The sequence below is a fragment of the Ascaphus truei genome, chromosome 4, assembly GCF_040206685.1.
Source record: "Ascaphus truei isolate aAscTru1 chromosome 4, aAscTru1.hap1, whole genome shotgun sequence".
Lineage (NCBI taxonomy): Eukaryota > Metazoa > Chordata > Amphibia > Anura > Ascaphidae > Ascaphus > Ascaphus truei.
In genome coordinates, this window is record NC_134486.1 from 350,451,746 (window position 1) to 350,469,689 (window position 17,944).

The window sequence follows — 17,944 nt, forward strand, 5'->3', positions numbered from 1 at the left end:
GTCATCCTAGCCGCGCCGGAACAACGCGAGGTACACGCGATACCAGAAAGGACATTCAGTGACTGAACACTGCTGCTGGGTCGGGCACTTCTAATTTGATTTTAAACTCACGTTCCATTGTGAGTATTTTATTGTTTTAGGTTTGGAGGCGTCATTAAAGTTTTTATTATTGCGCAATCCTCTGTTCTTCTTTCATCCCTTGCTGGAGAATAAGATACAGGAATCCGAAGACAGGCTCAGGAGACATCTTTTCCTGAGAGGGAGACCCTTCCTACATCCATTGAAGTTGAGGACACCACGTGGGGTTCGTGCTATACCCAAAGCTCCTTGGACTCGGAAGACTCCAAACACAGTTTCTCTCCCCTGTATGCGACCTACCTACTTCTAGTATGTAGGCAATCTATTGAGTTTACAGGTTAAGGGTGCATTTGGCTGTAAAACAATACTGCGCAATGTTTTTTTCCCTGCTTTCTGTCTCATATCTACAGGGTAGCATTACACTGTGAAGAGGACTGTTTGCTCTGTGAACTGTGATTTTTGAGTCTATTTTTCATCGGCTAACCACTCAAGTTTGAAAGAATAAGAACTTTACTCACAACATCACTTATATCCTTTATTGGACTACATATATTGTTATTCATTTATATACACACGCACCAGGTTTTGATTCTATATTTGTATTTTTATATTGTATTTTGGGGCATATTTTGAGGTATTCCCTAGTAGATTACCAGGCTGCTCACCTTTGTGCACTGCACTGTTAAATTTTAGGTCTAGCGCTTGTTTTAGTATTTTTGTATTGCTAGTTGTGACACAAGGACTGATCACCAATTGGATTATTGCAAATTACATCTGAATGAAGAAAACAGGATTAAAAAGGATGACAAAAATAAAAACCAACATCAAGAACCTCATGAATAACGGCAGATAATTGTTTAGTTGAAATCACTTCAACTTGCTCGAAATGCATGGCGACACTTTAAGAAACAATTATGAAGAATATATGAAGCTTGTACAGTAGTTGAAAGTGCAGAAAAATTGTAGGAATCAACAAAAGAACAGAAGAAAATATCAAAATAACACAAAAAACAGTTTGAAGAAACGACTAGAAATGAAACAATCTCATGACGCAAAGAACCAGAATTGAGTATGTAGACCTGTGCAAGCATATAACTGAAGACATAAGAAAATGCAACAGTGATATGGTGAAGAAAACCAAAATCTTAAAGCATACTAAGCCGTAACTTATGAATGGGAAAAAGCCAAATCATCGCACTCAAGCAAGAGAATGGAGACTGCACTTCTAAAGAGTTGAGGATTTCTACATGAAATTATGTGAGAACACAACTAAAAAGGCCATAATCCAGCAGAAGGAGAAAAATAAAACAATGATGTACTGTGCGTCTTCGAAGAAGTGTCAAAAGGCAAAACAATACCATGAAGAATGGGAAAGCCCCAGAGGAAGCTGCAATAAAAACTGAAAAAAAATATATCAAAAAAAATCAAGGAAGCTGGGAAAGATTAAATCCTTGCAAAAGTCTTTACAAGCTGCTCTAAGAACAGGAAAATGCAAGAACAATGGAGCAATGCCATACGGATCCTCATCCAAAAGAAGAAGACAAAAAAATACCTAAAGAACTATATAAACAACCAGTTACTATATTTTTAGGAAGATACTCACTAAATCGGCTGCAACAGACCCTAGACTTTGCCCAGCCTAAAGAACAAGCAGAATTTCAGTGGATACAACACAATGGACCACATCTAAGCTGTGCAAGAAGTAATTTCCTCAAGTAATCAATATGATCTATCACTCATTTTAGGATTCATAGATTATGAAAAAGACATTTGATTCTGTTTACATCTCAGTGCAGAGGTGGACAAAAATAGAAGATACAAGGAGCCCACCAAAATGTTCAGGAGCCCGCGTTCTGATAGGCACGTTCCAGCTACCCTGTTGCCACTCCCTACCCATTGTCGGCACTGTGTCACTATGTGTGTGTATATCAGTGTGTCACTGTATCTGACACACAAGCACTCGCACTGACTAATTTCAGCTCCGACTAGCCCCACTCCCTCTATAGCCCAACCCTTTGTCTCCTGCTTAAATCCCCACGCTCTCCTCACGGACATTAAATTTTGCACATGTGCACTTTCAGCACTGGCTAGATCCGCCCCCTCTGACTAGCCCCACCCGCAGCCCTCACATGCCTTCTGCTCTCCGATCCCCCTGCTCTCACTGAGCAGCAGTGCCTTGAACTGTCAATCAGGTTAGTCATCACAGGCGCCCAGGATATTTCCATCCTTGCCTCAGTGGTTTTAAAATGCATTAAGACAATGCGTTCAAGAAGAGTACATTGAGAATATAAAGTAATATTTACACCATGTCAACAAAGCTTTTCACATCAACATTTACATTTTCAAAACATTGAATTGGGGGGGGGGGGGTGGGGGGGAAGGGAGGAAGGAATCAAAATCAACAGTGAATATTTGTGTCACCTACGATTTGCAGATGACATTGTTATTTTTTCACAAGTCCAGAAGACCTCGAGCAACAAATTGGAAAAACTTGCCTAAGAAAGTAAGATGGTGGGGATTCATAAGAATCTCAGCAACACCAAAGTGTTGTTCAACAAATGTGTCAACTCCAAAAGATCAAAATAAATGGAATAGAGCTAGAAGAAGTCGAGTCTACCTTGGCAAGGACTTTTAATTGGAAAGGTTCCAGTCTACTGATATCAATAGAAGAATGAAGATAGGATGAAGCACTAAAGAAACCTTGCATGGTGTCTAAAAAGTTGTGTTTGACTAGTATATCCTAATAGTGACCGCGTATGAATGCGACACTTCAACCCTAAGTGAAACCCTTGCCGCTGTTCAGAAAGTTGAGCTTTGGGTTATACGTGTGTGGCGCGACACACACACACCACACACCACACACCACACACCACACTTTAGCAAACAAAGTCTTGTTAATAAAGATATAGTAGCAGAGCTGGCACTCAGAGGACTTGCCACTTTTAAAATATTGAATTCAAATAAATATATACATACAAACAAATCCAATTTCACCATTTCTAAAATGTTTATGTAGCCCCTGTAAGTAAGAGTGGGCTACTTATCCTTCTCCTACTGGAGTAAGCCCTGGTAAGGGCAGGCGCCAGTAGTAACCATGGGTTTTCCCCCCTTCAAGCCCTGCCTGGAGTGATAGAGGAGGGGCCCCCCTGACTCTGTGCAGGCCTAGACAGAGGGGAGGTCCTGCTGACATCATAGGGGCAGGGCTGACTCTATTTAGTGGGCTGTCCTGTGTGTGTCTGAGTCAGTTGGTTCTGTGAGTTCGTGCTGCGAGTTGAGTCAGAGCTGAGAGAAGGAGGTGGCAGTTCAGAATGCCCAGTTCTGTGAAGATGTCAGTCTGAGCTGGAGCAGAGTCTGGAGAGCAGTGTGTCAGGACTGGCAGTCTGTGGAGAGCCTGGAGGGAGTATGTGGAGTGATGTCTTGGAGCGGAGGAGAGTGCTGGTCTGAAGTGTAGTAAGACCCAGCAGAGTACATGCCTGACCTGAGAGGCCCTGCTCAACGTGAGAGTGATATCTGTAGGAGAGACCTCAGAGCCCCTCTGAGTAGAGCGGACAGGACTATAGAGGTGGACCACTGCCCCTCGCCCTATTTAGGGGGTGAGGGGAAGGATATCTAGCCTCACTCCTAGGGCCTACCCTGGGGGGGAGTGGAGGCAGGGGTATTGCAGCCCCATCCAGACCCTCCTGCAGGGATACAGTCTGGAGGAGAAGGAGAGGAGAGACGAAGGGATTACATTTGGGAGCCCTGCTTTATTGGAATTGTTGAAGTGCATGAACTGCTGTGTACTACCTCCAAGTGTTACAAGACAATAAAGACACTGCTGCTGTTTTACATATACTGTGTGTGAGTTCTGGAGCATTCACCCTGGGACCAGGGTTCTTTCTCTGTAAGGGTCCTACCCCACATCCCTGGGGCTTATAGAGAATGGAGGCGCTGCACCGTTGCAAAAGAATGAAGGCTATTACTCCAGAAGCCTGGTCCTGTTGTCCCCAACACCAACGCGGGAGACTCAGGCCCTCCTGTTCGAAGCAGGTACGCACCACCCAATTACATGTAGCCAGCCCTCACTACACCCTAGATCAGGGGGGCGCAAACTTTTTTCCCTGCGCCCCCCTGACGGCTGTCCCCTCGCTCCCGCGCCCCCCCCAACCCCAACTTACCCGCGCTCCGGCGTAATGACGTCACGTTGCCATAGCAACGTGACGTCACATGACCTCGCAGCGTCATTTTGACGCCGCGTTGCCATGGCGACGCCGGGAGGAAGCCGCCGGAGCCACGGGTAAGTATGGTTTACAGAGGCCCTGCAGCTCCCCCGGCACTTAATTTAAGTGCCTTCGGGAAGCGCGCGGGGCCTCTGTAAACCCCGCGCCCCCCGTCGGCAGTCTCGCGCCCCCCCTGGGGGTCGCGCCCCACAGATTGCGCACCGCTGCCCTAGATAACCATCTGTGTCTGGGGGGGGGGGGGAACATGGGTTACATATATAAATGCTTACTATCTAGGAATACAGTTATTCCAATATCTACAAGTAAAATATATTGTTTTTACTAGAATACAAATAAATATAAATATAGCCTTACATTGTGACTTTGTAGTGTTGTTGAAGTGATCCTTTTTTCTCTTTTTGGCTGAAAATTCACACTTATCAGGTTTGTATATTCCTTGGTTATCAACATTTAACCTGGAAAAAAAAAATATATAAGTTTAATTGTAAAGGACTGGGACTACGTTTGGATTTATAAAAAACATGGATATTTTCTTACCATCGTTTCTTTTTCTTCCTTGTCCCATTGGCAGCCCACACCAAGGGGAACATATTTCCCACCCCCATCATAGGCCATAGGTTTTTAAAAGGCTGTCCGGTTCTACAAAAGGACTCCCTCCATATTCCTCAATATATCTTCCAAAATCAATGAATTTCAAATTACAATTATCGCCACATAAAAACAATTATCGCCACATAAAAACAATTATCACCACATGAAAAAAAAACACAAAACAATTGGGTAGAAACTAAATGTGTGTGCATCCTATGGAACATGGAAGATTTCCTCTCGCTTTGTGTCCCCGGCAGCACACATCAGTGGGAATATCGCACTAATGATTATAGGGAGGGTTAAATCATTTTAAATATACGGTACTCATGCACTTTCGTCTACCTCAATAGTCAATTTCTTATATGCATACTAGCTGATATACCCGGCGTTGCCCGAGATTCCATTTTTCCGCTCCCCCCTCTCTCACCCAATTCTCCTCTCTCTCCCCCCCTCTCTCACCCAATTCTCCTCTCTCTCTCCCCCCCCATCTCTTTCTCCCCCTTCTCCTATCCCGTCTCTCTCCCCCTTCTCCTCTCTCCGTCTCTTTCTCCCCCTGTGCACAGCAATGCCCCCCCCCCGTTCACAGCTGTTTCCCCCACCCCCGTTCACAGCTGTTTCCCCCCCCCCTTCACAGCTCCGTTCTCCCCCCCCCGTTCACAGCTCAGGTCCCACCCCCCCCTTCACAGCTCAGGTCCCACCTCCCCTTCACAGCTCAGGTCCCACCCCCCCTTCACAGCTCTGGTCCCACCCCCCCTTCACAGCTGCGCTGCCACCCCGATCACATCTCAGATTCCCCCCCTTTCACAGCTCCGTTCCCCCACCCCCCTTCACAGGTCCGTTCCCCCACCCCCCTTCACAGGTCCGTTCCCCCACCCCCTTTCAGAGCTCTGTTCCCCCCCTTCACAGCTCCGTTTTCCCCCCCAACTCAGTTCTCCCCCCTTCACAGCTCCGTTCCCCGGTTTATGGCCGGCGTGGCGGCAAACGCAGTCACTGGCTGCGGGTGCGGGCCGGGGGGTTAATGGGCGGCAGCTCAGTCAGTGGCTGCGGGAGGTACTCCACTCACGACTTTAGCCCAACCTGAAAAAGTTCCATTTATGACAACCCTCTGTTGTCTGTCCTTTAACCAGTTTCCAATCCAGGTGCATATATTATTACTGAGTCCAATTATCTTTATTTTGTACACCGATCTCGTGTAAAACTGTATCAAAAGCCTTTGCAAAATCTAAGTAGACCACATCAACTGCATTACCCTGGTCTAGATTCCTACTTACCTCCTCAAAGAAACAAAAAAGGTTAGTTTGGCATGATCTATCCTTCATAAATCCATGCTGACTATTACTAATAATTTTGTTTTCCATTAAGTATTCCTGAATGTTATCCCGTATTAAACCTTCAAGTAGTTTCCCTACTATTGAAGTCAGGCTTACAGGTCTGTAATTTCCCGACTGTGATCTAGCTCCCTTTTTAAATATAGGCACCACATCTGCTTTACGACAATCTTGTGGTACTGAGCCTGTGGAAATGGAGTCCTTGAATATTAAATATAATGGTTTGGCTATTACTGAGCTTAACTCCTTGAGAACTCTTGGATGTATGCAATCGGGGCCAGGTGCCTTATTTACTTTCATTTTCTCAAGTCGCTTATAAATTTCTTCCTCAGTTAACCAATTGTTCATTAATATGGAGGTTGTGGCTTCCTCCTGCGGCACTACTATTGAACTTGATTCTTCCCTGGTAAACACAGAGGCAAAGAATTTGTTTAAAACCTCAGCTTTTTCCTTATCTCTAATAATCTGCCTACCCATCTCACACTGAAAGGGTCCTATATTTTCTTTTCTCATTTTTTTGTTATTAAGGTACTTAAAGAACTTTTTAGGGTTGACCTTACTTTCTATTGCAATCCTTTTTTCATTATCCATTTTTGCTAATTTGATTGCCCTTTTGCAATTTTTGTTACATTCCTTATAATTCTGATACGATATCTCCGTCCCTTCTGACTTAAAGAATCTAAACGCCTTCTTCTTCTTGTCCATTTCCTCCCCTACCTGTTTATTTAGCCACATTGGTTTTGACTTATTTCTTTTATACTTATTACCCAAGGGTATACACTGATAAGTGTGCTTTTCTAACAATGTTTTAAAGACTGCCCATTTATCTTCTACATTTTTCCCTGCAAAAACATCATCCCATTGTATTACTACTAGATTAGACCTCAGTTTATTAAAATCTGCCTTACTAAAGTTTAAGGTCTTTGTTGAACCCAAGAAATCTATTTTTTGATCATTTATTTCAAATGAGACCATGTTATGATCACTGTTAACAAATATTCAAGTCCTGGAACATTTGGGTATTACTTCTACATTGTTTGATATGACCAAATCCAGTATTGCCCCTCTCCTGGTTGGTTCCTCAATAATTTGGGTCATATAAAATTGTCTTTAAGCACCCCCAAAAACCTGTTTCCTTTGGTTGTAACGCTAATCTCATTGCCCCAGTCTATGTCTGGATAATTAAAATCCCCCATTATGCAAACATGACCCAGTTTTGATGCCTTTTCCATTTGCAAAAGTATTTTAGCTTCCTCAATCTCACACAGATATTTGGTGGTTTATAGCATATTCCCACAAACATTTTCTTAATACTTTTACCTCCATTGCTAATTTCTATCCACAAAGTCTCTACATTTTCATCATTCCCTTCATAAACATCATCCATTATAATAGGTTTTAGATCCGGTTTAACACATAAACATACTCCACCTCCCCTTCTATTTGTTTGATCCTTCCGAAAAAGGGAATAACCCTCTAAATGAACTGTCCAGTCATGAGTTTCATCCCACCATGTTTCAGTAATGCCTATATCATCATACTGCTCCCTTGCAGCTATTAATTCAAGCTCCCCCATTTTATCTGTCAGGCTTCTTGCATTAGCAAGCATGCATTTCAGTTTTTTTTCAGCCTGTACTATTATCTTATCTGCTCCTTCCTTTCTGCGCCCACTTGGTTTAGTCTTTAGAAGTTTTCTAGTATTATCTGTATTTACTATGGGTGTCTCACTGCTTGTCAAACTCGCACTTGCCCCCATTCTACCTCCATACCACCTTGTATCCTCCTCTATTCCATTTAGTTCATTATCTGTTTCATTCCCCTACCCCCTCCCTCCTAGTTTAAAATCTCCTCCAACCTTTTTAGCATTCTCCCCCCTAGCACAGAAGATCCCTCTTCATTGAGGTGCAATCCGTCCCTAGAATATAGATGGCACCTCTCAGAAAAGGAGTCCAAGTGCTCTAAAAACCCAAACCCCTTCTTCCTGCACCACTTTCTTAGCCATGCATTAACCTCCCTGATCTCTGACTGTCTCCCAGAGGTAGCGCATGGCACTGGTAGTATTTCAGAAAATACTACCTTGGAGGTCCTTGCCTTAAGCTTTTGGCATAGATCCCTGAAATCATTTTTTAGGACCCTCCATCTTTCTCTAACTTTGTCATTGGTGCCAACGTGTACCAAGACCGCCGGGTCAATCCCAGCCCCCCCCCCAACAATCTGTCTACCCGATCCGCAATGTGCCGAACCCGAGCATTTGGGAGACAACAAACTGTTCGGTTCATGCGGTCACAGCAACAGATTGCCCTATCTACCTTCCTAATAATGGAGTCCCCTACCACCACAATCTTTCTTTGTATCTGAGCATCCTGAGTCCCCGCTATGCTGGAGGAACTATTCCCCTGGCTGCTAGAGGAATTAGTCTCCCCCAGCCTTGACATTTCTGCCCCGACATTCCCAATATCTTCACTCAACATGGCAAATCTATTGGCATGTGTCAGCTCAGAAACGACCTGCCTCTCCCTATTGCCCCTGCTTCCCCTTCTAACTGTCACCCAGCTACCTACCTGCTCCTCACTAACGGCAACCAAGCTACCTACCTGCTCCTCACTAACAGCGCCACCACCTGCACCACTAGTCGAAGCAAGGGCCTGCTCAGTGAGCTCTAATTCCCTTTCAGGATTGCCAATGTCCCTCAATATTGCAAGTTGCCTCTTCAGATCAGCAATCTCTGATTCTAAAGAGACCACCCGCTCACACCTCTCACAGCGGTATGCTCCTTGGAACAGCTGCTCCAAGTGCACATACATGTGGCAAGATGTGCATTGAGTGGCATTTTCAATCCTGCTCATTCTAGCAACTATGAAGTTTAGAAGTACTAACAGTAAACTGTACTTCAATATACTATACCCTGTTTAACCGCTTCCTTGTTCAAACTGCTTCTGGTTCTAACTGCACACACTTTAAACAACCAGCACTTCAAATCAACCACACGGATCAGTCAGTACACGCAAGCTTCATAAGACAGATACTTGTCACGAACAAAAATAGGAACCTCCTCCCACGCGTTTCAAGCAACACTGCTCTCTCTCAAGGAGTAAGGAGAAAGAGCAGTGTCCAAAGCTTCAAAGCACCCTTGTGGTGTTTAATACATGTGTAGAGTGAAGCCACGTCACATGTAGCCCAAAGGTAGGTGTCTTTCCAAATAATCTCGGACGTGGAGTCAATGACATGCAAAGTGACCCTCAAATAGGATTTTAACTTGATCACATAAGGTTGTAAATAATGGTCTACATATTGGGACACATTCGATGTCATCGAGTCCACCCCCGAGACTATTGGCCTACCAGGAGGATTGTCCAGAGTTTTATGAATTTTCGGGATATGGTAGAAAGGCGTTCTCGGATGTTGTAAGTATAGATACTTGAACTCTGAGGGGTCAATGATAACCAGCCCCTGTGCGCCCATAAGGAGATCTCTAAACAAAAGTTGGTAATGGTCAACCGGATCATGTTTAAGGGGAGTATAGGAGGCACCGTCACATAACAGGCGATATGCATCCACCAGGTAGTCAGATCTATCCTGTAGGACGATGCCTCCCCCTTTGTCAGCCTGTCTAATAAAGACATTATCCATATTTTACAAATCTCTCAGTGCTGTTCTTTCTTCCTTAGACAAGTTATTATTAATGCAATTAGGCAACTGGGTCTTATTTCGACATATATTCTCAAGATCCTGGAGAACCATCGTATAGAATGTGTCTATAAACCCTCCCTTAGATTGGTAAGGGAAGTAAGTTGACTGTGGCTTGAATGGGGAGTGTACAATAGCCAAAGATGGTTCCAAGGTGTCTAAACTTACTAGCCCAAGCCTATTGAGAGGATTGATAGCAATCTCTTGGACCATGTCTGATGTATCCAACAGGCCAGAACCAACATGACCGGTTGAAACCAATTGGGGCACAAAATTCTGTGAAGGCTGTAACAGTTCACCCTGTGCATTGGGAAAATAATCAACTGACCCAGATTTATTTGTGATTAACCCAGAAGGGTATAGTGAATAGTTAGCACTCATCACTAAAGATTGATCTTCAATTGGACCTGCCGAAGAGATATTAACGGCAATCGAAAAACCAAGTTCCCGAAATATTTCAAGCTAGGGTGGCTTATTTCCAGAGCACTGTTCTATTAAACCTTGGGTCTAGAATTATATAATATTTAACACATCTTTTTGTTTATATCCCACCAGAGTTCATTTCTGTCTGTTGAGAACTTTTATTCACAAATGACTTTTACATTTAAAAGATTATAGATATTAGTTATACAGTTATATTACTGCTGGAATTGTTTGGTTGTTTATAAATCAACAAAAAAACAAACAAAGATGCCCAAAGCTACTTCCAATGTGACAAAAATACACAGTGCAATACCTATATATTCTCTTGAAAAAGGGTAATTTAGTTTAACCCTTTGGCCAAAGCGTTTTAAGCCTGCTGCCACTTTCAAGGCATGACCGTTACCAGGTCCCAACACTCCCTGAGTTAAAATTCTTATTTACCTGTATAATTAAAAGAAGAATGATCAGCCTTGGATCTGTCGTAACCCAGCAAAATGAAACTGACCTGCCAACTTGGAATGTGGGGAGGGGCAAGCTTAAACCTTGGGGGGGGCACTACCCTCCAAAAAGCACCGGAGACCTGCAGCACATAGTTAATAAACACACAGATTCCCAACATGTTCTGAGAGACCCCAAACATTACCACATTATATATATCCAGAATGACCACCAAACGAGATCCCAATATTTTGCACACTGCTCAATTATAACAACATCCAAAGGAACAAATCCCAAACCATATAGGGAACCAGGAGGTTAACTTTAAAAACACCTGGCTAGGGTCGTTGCTTCAGGGTCTGGGCACTGATTACTTTCACTACAGTTGAGTCTCATATCTCTGGTTAAGCATACAGGTGGCTTTACGTACCAACCGGTCTTATTTTGCAAGACACTTATTCAGGTGCCTTTGCCATCTATATTATTGATCCAGAACATCACACTACATGTTCATATGTTAGGATCATAGCGTTTAATACTCGTTTTACTCCCCATTATTTTAAAGTGGTTTAATAAAGTTTGTTTTAATTTCCTCACATATCACACAATAGATGTTCTGAGTGCCCAATCTAGGTTTCTTTTCTTTGTTTGTTGGATAGCAGAGTTATGCTCAGCAATTCTTTTGAATTGGTCAAATAGTTTTGTCCACATGAGCTTTTGCACATGGACAGCACAAAAGAAAAAAAAGAAGAAAAAGAAAAAAGACGACAAAATTTGAGTCACGTGAAAAATATTGATAATCCTAGATCTATTGCCTGTCTGGGGTACTGGGGTACTGAAAGAATTCACATTTAATCGTCAAGTTAAAATATATGCAGCACAGGGAAGGGATATGAACCACATTTCTTTGTTGACAGAAAAGTTTGCAACTCACCACCACTTGTACGATCAGTTTTGACAAGGTGAACGTGTATATTTCTGCCCTCGCTATAGGCAAAAATAGGGGATTTTAATATTGGAGAAAACACAGGGTCTCTTGACAAGATACACAAGTGTCTCAAAATAGAATGTCTTATTGTATGTATCCAGGTGCAGAGGGAAATCTGGAAACAAAAGGAATTCTATCCCACTGTTCCTTGAAAAAGGCCTTAGTTTCCAGAAAATTATTTCTATCCAAATCCTTTACGTATGCAAAATTATTACTGTACTAACCATAGCTTTGGCATATCCTATCACCAAAAACTTCCCTGCCATTTCATATAACGTGTCCAGGATAGTTGGATCAGAAACAATTATTTTCTCTCGCAGGAGTTGACCAAGCTGTAAATTGTCTAGTAATATTTGCGGGTGGAAACTCTTAAAAATAAAATGTCCTGGTTACTAATTTTATAAAAGATATCAGTCATCCAACAAATGTTGCTTCTGAGCTTATTCCTTGTGAGGATTTACTAAGAGTGAGTCAAGTACATGTTCGACAGATAAGGAAATGTCAATTATTTCTTAGATGTTGCTATACAAAAGCTTTCATATTCTCTTCACAAGAGTCACAAGTCTCTTGTTCTGAGGTATTGTAGCCTGCAGTAAAACGGACTACAAGGATTCAAAAGCATGTATGCAATTAGAGCTATAAAAATATTTCTAATGGTGATCTACTAAAACCTTTCATGAACCTAGATTTGCCTATTTTAATATGGCTAATACAACTCTGCCTCTGCACTACTTATATATAATGGGAAGTGTTGATGGAGATATTAGTTTTAAGCAAGAAAAATGTGCAAATGTTTACCATATCAGGGTATTCTTTGCCAGTTCATGTAAAAGGTATCACAATGCAATTCACATCCACCACAACTCATATCTACATGGCAGAAAACAGCAGAAGATATTACAGGCATACCCCGGTTTAAGGACACTCACTTTAAGTACAGTCGCGAGTAAAGACATATCGCCCAATAGGCAAACGGCAGCTCACGCATGCGCCTGTCAGCACGTCCTCAACAGCAATACCGGCTCCCTACCTGTACCGAAGCTGTGCGTAAGCGGGGAGACTATAGAGCCTGTTACCAATCCTTTATTTCTTTATTTATATCAGTTATGCACGTATATGGCAATTGCAGTACAGAACATGCACCGATAAGTGGAAAAAAGGTAGTGCTTCACTTTTAAGTACATTTTCGCTTTACATACAGTACATGCTCCGGTCCCATTTCGTACGTTAATGCGGGGTATGCCTGTATAGCTGTTCTTCTATGGTATCCAGATATTGCTGCTGTCCTCACACTTCTGCTCAATATTGAGATGTAAATACTGCTGAATGTTATGGGAGGTATGATCATTTTGACAAATAACAATAAACTTACACCTGGAGATTAAAGTTGTTGTTGTCTCTTTCAAAATCATCGCAGTAAAATTCACACCTTTTCCATCCATCTTCTGTTTTCATCCAACTCCACCCAGGAGATCGCCAGTCCTGGCCCAAAAATGGCATGGTTTTCCTGCTGATAGAAGATGTACAGACAACTCACAAAGCACCATCAAAAGACCCTCAAATTCGTTTTTTTTACAGTGTGTTTATTAAACCCTATAATAAGAGGTCCTGCTAATTTAGACAGTTTTAGAACACATTTTATGTATTGGACATATCGAAACCAATAATTGCTGCTACTACTGTAGAGAGGAATTCAATCTATAATATCACAACTAAATACCTGTAGTCTGTTCATATGCACCTCATGCAGTAATCTCTCCTTTGCATTATTAATGACAAATGTCATGAGAAACAGAAAAACAATATTTAAAGTACGGTTTTGCCTAGGTTTTATTTTTTCCCCCTACTTTTAGGTGGCAAGCAGGCCTCCAGAGCTGAACCACATTAATTTCAGATCCAGGGAGCCCGTTTGCAGAAATACTTACCTCCTAAGGTGCCCCCGTTACCATCCCCCTCAGGGTAAACTATATGGAGGTTTAAATCTCCTACAACACGTGAGCCAACAGGAAACCGCGACGTCATCCATCGCGGCTTTCAATTGGCTTGCATGCCGTTTGAGATTTAAGGACCAGGAAGTACGGAGGTATCTCTGGGGCCCCAAGCACTGAAATAAATGATGATCAGCCGCGGAGACCCCCTGCTTTAACCCTTTGTGCGCCCCAGAACGTAGTGCCCAAAGAGGTTAGTTTTTCCTGCTTAGATCGCGTCCTGCATTCCCACGGAGCACAGGAAGCGACCTGCCCAGCAGTGAAACGGAGGAGTAATTCTCTTCCTGGAAAATAGATGCTGTGGTCACGACTGCCATTGAAAGCGGTCGCTTGACTGTACTGTGCCAGAGGGGCTGTGGCAATCAGGTACAGGGACGCCTCAGGCACTCAAAGGGTTAATGCACCACATGGAATTATATGCACCTCCTACCCAATAACTTCTACACTAAATCTTATTATCATACATGAGGAAAATTATCTACAAACTACCTAGCGAATAATAGCAAATTCTCATAATCCATACATGGCCCAACAATTAGTAATGGAGGTTTTTTTTTTTTTTTTTTTAAATTACCCCATAAGTGTACAAGTTCCTCTGAAAACATAAGAGCTACAAAAATACTGTACACAATGGTGAACAAACACCACCTGGCTCCTGATACCTCCTGATTGGCTGCATTACCCAGCAGCAGCCAATAAGGCCACATCCATACTGCATGCGACTGCGCGGCACGAACAAAAACGCCGCACCTCAATGAGGCGGCCACAGAGTGCGCAATAAATTTTTTGTGAGACAAACAATTGTGTGTGTGTCACGTGACGGCCAGGTCACGTGGGTAGTTCAGCCAATGAGGGTGAACCAGCCTCGTGACGTCACAGCTCCGCCACCCTATCATATAAATGTTAATGGCCACGGGTCGCTGAAGCTACAGGCGAGCGCGACACCATGCGCTCCGTCGCACACCTAGTGTATCCGACACCTAAGGATGAAGGAAGCTGCCCAGCCCCCTAACAACAGCCCTGCCCAGGGAAATGACAGGATATCCAAATACAGGACAGTCTGGTTCAATACTGGACACGTGGCAACCATATGCCGTCCATTTCTATCACTTTTAGCATGTACCGTACCGGTTTAATGTGTCCTGTACCTATTACTTTCAGCTGTACATATTTCTGGCAGTGGCTGCTAAAGCTTCAGCTAATGATTGATGATCTGCTAATGGTCAGTTGTTATTGGGGATTTAACAACACACGTGTGTGTGTGTACACCGAATAAAGTCACAAATACACATTTTATTGGTAATAAGCTATTTGCATGTAGTAATTCTGGCGCCTTCTTTGGTGGGGTCACATGGCTTGAAGCTCCTTTATTTCACATTGCCATACTGCATGACATTACATGCACCTATTTTTATGCGCCAAATGTTGAGTGGGTCTCAATCTGTATGGGAGGTTAGTGAATCTTTGTGTTGGGCCACCACTTAATGAATTGTCAAGTAATGCAGGTTGCAACACATCATCTTCCATTCACTAATAGTCAAGGGTTTAACAATCGCACAATATTGAAAATAGTTTTTATTCTCTCTCCCTCCGCCTCCATTCAGTGCTATGCAATATGTTGCAGGCCCCCTCTGGCAATAAGAGAGGTTATTAGCAGCCTCTCCGCACACAGCGCACTGTCTCGCGGACACGCCGCGCGCAGCTCCCACCCTCCTGTGTCCGTTACCTGTCTGCCTTCAAAACACATTCGAGATCTCGGGTGTTGTTGACGGAAGTAAAAGCTTTTGTACCGTTATGCGAATAGTGGCGTCACTCGCGCCCGGCAAGCTCCCATTGGTCAACCGCCGCTAGCGCGTCCGCGCCCCTAAACGACGAATCACCAATCCGGGCCTGGCTCAGCTGCAACCAACGCGCTGGAGATCACGTGACATAAACCACGTGCTGTTATTTTTTTTTATTTTTTTATTTTTTTATATAGCGTGACGTAGAACCCATAGTGCAAAGATGCTGTTAAGCGCAGCCATGCTGTGGCTGGCAGAGAGACAGAATGTTGTTGCCAACCACATGCATGCTGAACCCCACCCCCCCCCCCGTCAATGTGTGTATTAAAACACGTGCTTGTGTGCCTCGCGATATCAGAGCTTCCAGTACTGTAGTTGGCAGCCACTCATCTTGGCGGACTTCTTTGTTTCTGGCATACAGAAAAACATTCATGGTTTTATGGCATAAAGGAAAGAAGTATGAAAATATTATGCATCAAATATATATAGCACACACACATATATATACACATATTTCCTTGTACCAGTATTACTTTAAATACGAAAAGTGTATATAATAACGGTATTAATGACATTGAGGAGAGAGAGGAGGACTTCATGCTGCCATTACTGACCCCAATGAGCAGACTTGTCCATCACCACTAATTTATATTGGGCAATATTTGCTAAGCCGTGCTATTCCATAACGACACACCTCCCGGTTTAGTTCACATATCCCAATATCGGTGAGTCTGTCCCATTGATTTTATAGGATCTTAAGTATCATAGACACGTCAATTGTCTCTCACTAATAAATGACAGGTGGTTGAAAGATCTAACAAAACGACTTAATGAAATGTTTAAATTAACTTGTAAGAGTGGAAACCTAAAAGAGTATCATTGACTTCTACTTATTGAAACTTATAATGACTGTTCTGACTGGAGTGAAATCCTGAAAAAAACATCATACAGTATGCACAGTGTGGCAATTAAAGTAATATAACATAAGGACTGTTGTCTCCATAGAATGCAAGACAGATTTTCTAACATGGCATTTCCAGTATATCCACACCAACATGTTTGTTCAGACATCTGGATTAAAAAAAAAAAAAATCAAGGTATCAGCAGCTCTGTGGACCAAATTGGCCATAATTAATTTTAATATCTTTGTTAACTTGAAACCCTGAACAAAAACATTCCGATACCAAAGGTAAGTAAATGGAAAATGAAGAGATCTCCCAAAATGTTCTGCCAAATCTCCTTGAAAAAGTCTCCAGATGTTGGTCATTATGGAGTGTTTCAGCACTGGACATGAAACCCTGTAAACCCATTTTTGGCATACTGTATCGATCAGAATTCCTAACTGTCATGGGATTTGGTCCACAAAATTGCATTTTAAAGAAAAACGAATATTTTTTATTAGGATCAATAGAAGTCTATGACACTGCTTATGCTAATAAATAAATGAGTGAGACTGACTAAATCAATGAGACTCACAAAAAAGTGTGTTTGTGTGTGTTTTTAAGTGAAACTTCTTTGTCTTTTGTCACTGTTTTGTCTCAGAAATTGTATTCGTGATGGTGATGTTTTTAATTAAAAATCAAAACACAATTTCAGTGCCAAAATGCAAAGAAGTTTGACTTAGAACGCGTGTTTTAGCTATTTGCACGTCTATATTTAAAGTATGTGTGAATTCCTCGTGTGCGCGAGTCAGTCAGTGTGTGTGCGCACCAGTCAGTGTGTGTGCGCCAGTCAGTGTGTGTGTGCGCACGCGTCAGTCAGTGTGTGTGTGCACGCGTCAGTCAGTGTGTGCATCACTGTGTGTGCGCGCGTCAGTCAGTGTGTGCACCACTGTGTGTGTGTCAGTCAGTCAGTGTGTGTGTGTCACTGTGTGTGTGTCAGTGTGGCGCTGGAGGGTCCCACACTGGAGAGTGCTCAGCGCTCTCCCCGCAGGGCAGAAGTAGAGAGTGATACGCTGACCTTGGCCTGGGATCAGAGTCCTAGAAATCCAATTCTCAAAGTCCTCCGTGGATCCTGAAAAGTCAGGAGTGATCAGCTTTTAATGAAACTATTTTCTGGGAACTTTGTTTTGAGAGAGAAAGTATCACAACACGTGGGACAGGGCCTGAAGAAGGGGGTTTCTCTCCCTCGAAATGTTGCCACCCTTTTTTGTTCTTTATTTCTCTCCTACCCTGTTGTTCCCCCAGTTCTTTCCTATAGATTATTTTCAGCCGACTGGGTACTTTCGGTTCCAGTTCCTGCATTTTGAACCTTTTTGCCTTATTCCGCTGCGTCCGGAGGGGGATTAGTATCCACTATATTTGTATATATATATATGTATATAGCAGCACTTTGGTCTCACATTTCGATTAGTGCTCATGGTCTTTACTATTATCATTGCAGGTCTATATACAGTTGCAGGGTGTAGCTTATTACACTGTTG

General features: G+C 42.8%; 1 protein-coding gene across 9 annotated transcripts in view; it reads right to left on the reverse strand.

Moving 5' to 3' along the window:
* FBXO25 (F-box protein 25) overlaps positions 1-15,673 on the reverse strand; it is a 47,081-nt gene extending 31,408 nt beyond the window's left edge. For 2 of the 9 annotated variants that reach the window (XM_075598247.1, XM_075598243.1), the window contains exons 1-3: positions 15,468-15,625; positions 13,126-13,263; positions 4,653-4,753 (exon numbers count right to left, since the gene is read on the reverse strand). In XM_075598247.1, the coding sequence (XP_075454362.1) occupies positions 4,653-4,753; positions 13,126-13,253 (229 nt within the window). In that variant the 5' untranslated portion in view covers positions 13,254-13,263; positions 15,468-15,625. Of the gene's footprint in view, positions 1-4,652; positions 4,754-13,125; positions 13,264-15,467 lie in introns of all 9 variants that reach the window. The other 7 variants (XM_075598245.1, XM_075598246.1, XM_075598244.1 and 4 more) reach the window with 7 other exon arrangements.
* Positions 15,674-17,944: the final 2,271 nt, after the last annotated feature.